This window comes from Atta colombica, unplaced genomic scaffold (assembly GCF_001594045.1).
Source record: "Atta colombica isolate Treedump-2 unplaced genomic scaffold, Acol1.0 scaffold76, whole genome shotgun sequence".
Taxonomy (NCBI): Eukaryota; Metazoa; Arthropoda; class Insecta; order Hymenoptera; family Formicidae; genus Atta; species Atta colombica.
The window spans coordinates 406,443-409,070 of NW_017259568.1; the positions used below are offsets into that span (position 1 = coordinate 406,443).

At 30.1% G+C, this 2,628-nt stretch overlaps 1 protein-coding gene across 2 annotated transcripts in view; it reads left to right on the forward strand.

Annotated features, from left to right (window-relative positions):
• The window catches only part of LOC108692533 (G-protein coupled receptor Mth2-like), a 32,373-nt gene that overhangs the window by 322 nt on the left and 29,423 nt on the right, over positions 1-2,628 (forward strand). For both annotated transcript variants that reach the window (XM_018200834.1, XM_018200835.1), the window contains exon 2: positions 1,227-2,410. In XM_018200834.1, coding sequence (XP_018056323.1) covers positions 1,354-2,410 — 1,057 coding nt within the window. In that variant the 5' untranslated portion in view covers positions 1,227-1,353. The remainder of the gene's footprint in view (positions 1-1,226; positions 2,411-2,628) is intronic.

Below are 2,628 nucleotides of genomic sequence, written 5' to 3' on the forward strand. Positions count from 1 at the left end.
TATAATTTTATATAATTATATATAAAACATTTTTTCCCAAGACGTTCTCAGTAAATAACATATATTGTGTTATTAATTCGATGTGTGATGCAAATCTTTTTTACAAAGGTTTTTTTACTAAATAAAAATCACTCATTAATGATACTATCATTTATCATATATAAGAACTATATTTATTTTTCTCAAATAATGTATCACTTAAATTAATTACTTTTATCTTGTAAAACAATTGTTTTTTTCTTTACTTTTACTATAATTAAACTTGTGGTAACTACAACTTGTCGTAACTACAACATTGTGTAATCATATATAAATAAGTAAAAGAGTATAAATGAAAGAATGTTTTTCTTATAAATTTCCTTATTCAATACAAACCGGTTGAGTTAAAAACCGGATAAAGAAGCAAAGTAATTATATCATACAATTCTTATTGTGTATATGCCGCATATGATCGATAAAGTCCTTGAATAATAATCATAAATATGGAATGATGTCAGAGAAAATTAGTTAAGGACTTTGTAAAAAATTTGCATCCTGGAACTTAAATTTGATAGATTAATGTATATTAATCGATCATCATAATTCAAGTACGATAACATTATATAAAATGTAATGAAAGAAGTAGTTTTAACAACTTAATCCTTAATTCTACTTTATTTATAATCAATACAGCTCACAATTTATAAATTTTCGGTGTAATTGGTGTGGTTTAATACTGTCTGTTCGTTTCATTTATCACTGGAAGTGAATTAAACTGTTCACTTCTAGCTACACAATCGATTCGAGGGAATATTTTAATGTCATTTTGTACATTATATGTATAATTGATATGCATTTTTTATATTTATTTGTATTAATCTAGAATAAAAATCACCATGCAATACGTGGAATTAATCTCTCTAAACAAATAAAACTGTTCTCCTTCGCGTATAATTAATTATTAAATCGAGATGTAGCGCTTTCTAGCTATATCACTTTTTTATGAATCATTTTACATAGTAACTTAGATAATATATTCTAAAAAAATCGTGTTGAACCTCTAGAGATTAATTCTTTAAAAAATTCAAAAGGAAAGAAATCTCCTTGTCGCTTTGTCATTATTTATGGTCAAAGAAGGGCCATAAAAGTATCTGCTTGTGAGGTACCTTCTTCATTTGATGTCATCGATCTTTCTAACTTGCATTCGCATGCTTATTCCAAAAATCTCTTTTTTTTTTATTTTTCAGACAAAACATTGCAGAATAAAGCCATTGTGCTTCTTTCCAGAATCGACAATATCACGCTAAATATTTATTTGCAAGATAAAGAAAAACCAAGTTGATTTTGTGAATTCGACGCTTCAATAATTTAACGATGTATTCATCAAGTATCGTACTTTGTTTCGCATTTCTGCTTGTTGCTTCGTTCTCGGAATTTCAGGAAGATTTTACGAATGGCGATGAGCAAAGCGAGAACTCGACAATGCAGTCTGATTCTCTTGTAAATTCTACGAAATATCAAAATGAAGAAATGGAACTAGCACGGTGCAACTCATACGAAAATTCTGTTAAGAATAAGAATCAAATGCAATATGAATCCTGTATTAATTCTACAAAAAATAATTGCAAGAATGACTCGGTGCTATACGAGTCTCGTGAACATATAATAAAAAATCACGAAGATAATAATCAGACATCTATGGAGTTCTGTACGAATTCGACAGAGATCAATAATTTCACGTTACCAGAAATTAATGAAAATTTCATTAAAACTGAAGATAAGAACAATTCCATATCGTACAAACACGACGATTCCAACAGAACAATTAAAACTATCTTTGTTAAAAATGACGAGTGCACAGATAACATTACTTGTATCCAGCTCTGTTGCCAGAACGGCTATAACTTGACAGTAAAGGGACGATGCGTCGAACAAACGATGCGTGGAGAGAATAAATACACTCTTCCAAACTTATACGCTCTTCCAAACAAACAGAAGAATGATTCCGAGGATGAAATATCTGACGAACTATTTTTGACTGTTCGTGATCCATGCATTGCAGAAGGATATGGTCGCCAATTTGTTTTTGCCAATACATACTTGTTTCTCACCAATGGCTCTTTGTATACGGTTACTGGCGAATTCATTTCACCAAAGTCTTATTGCTTTGCTATTTTGTTTCGGAATGTATACGACGTGATCATCTGCAATAATCAGACAAAACTTCCAGTATATGTATCCGTGTGCCACCTATTGTCTTTGCCGTTCCTGCTGTTGACGTTCATAGTATATTCTATATTGCCAGAACTCCGGAATGTACATGGTTATACATTGCGTGCACACGTGGGTTCATTATTTATCACGTACGCGATTATATATTTTGGCCAACAAGTTTCTGGATTAGCTGAAATGAAATATTGCGTTGCACTAGGTACAGCATGCATAACTATATGCGTTCCATTATGCATTCCGTTTCAAAAATGATACTTGACTGAAAATATATTTTTAAAAACATGAAATCAAATGTCATTTTTATCATTTTGTTTTCGCAATAAAATTGTATTCTTTTTAGAAATTAAATGCTTATACCGGTCGAAACTGGATCTTTAATACTTTAAATAATACTTTAATTCAATCTCAATTATATAC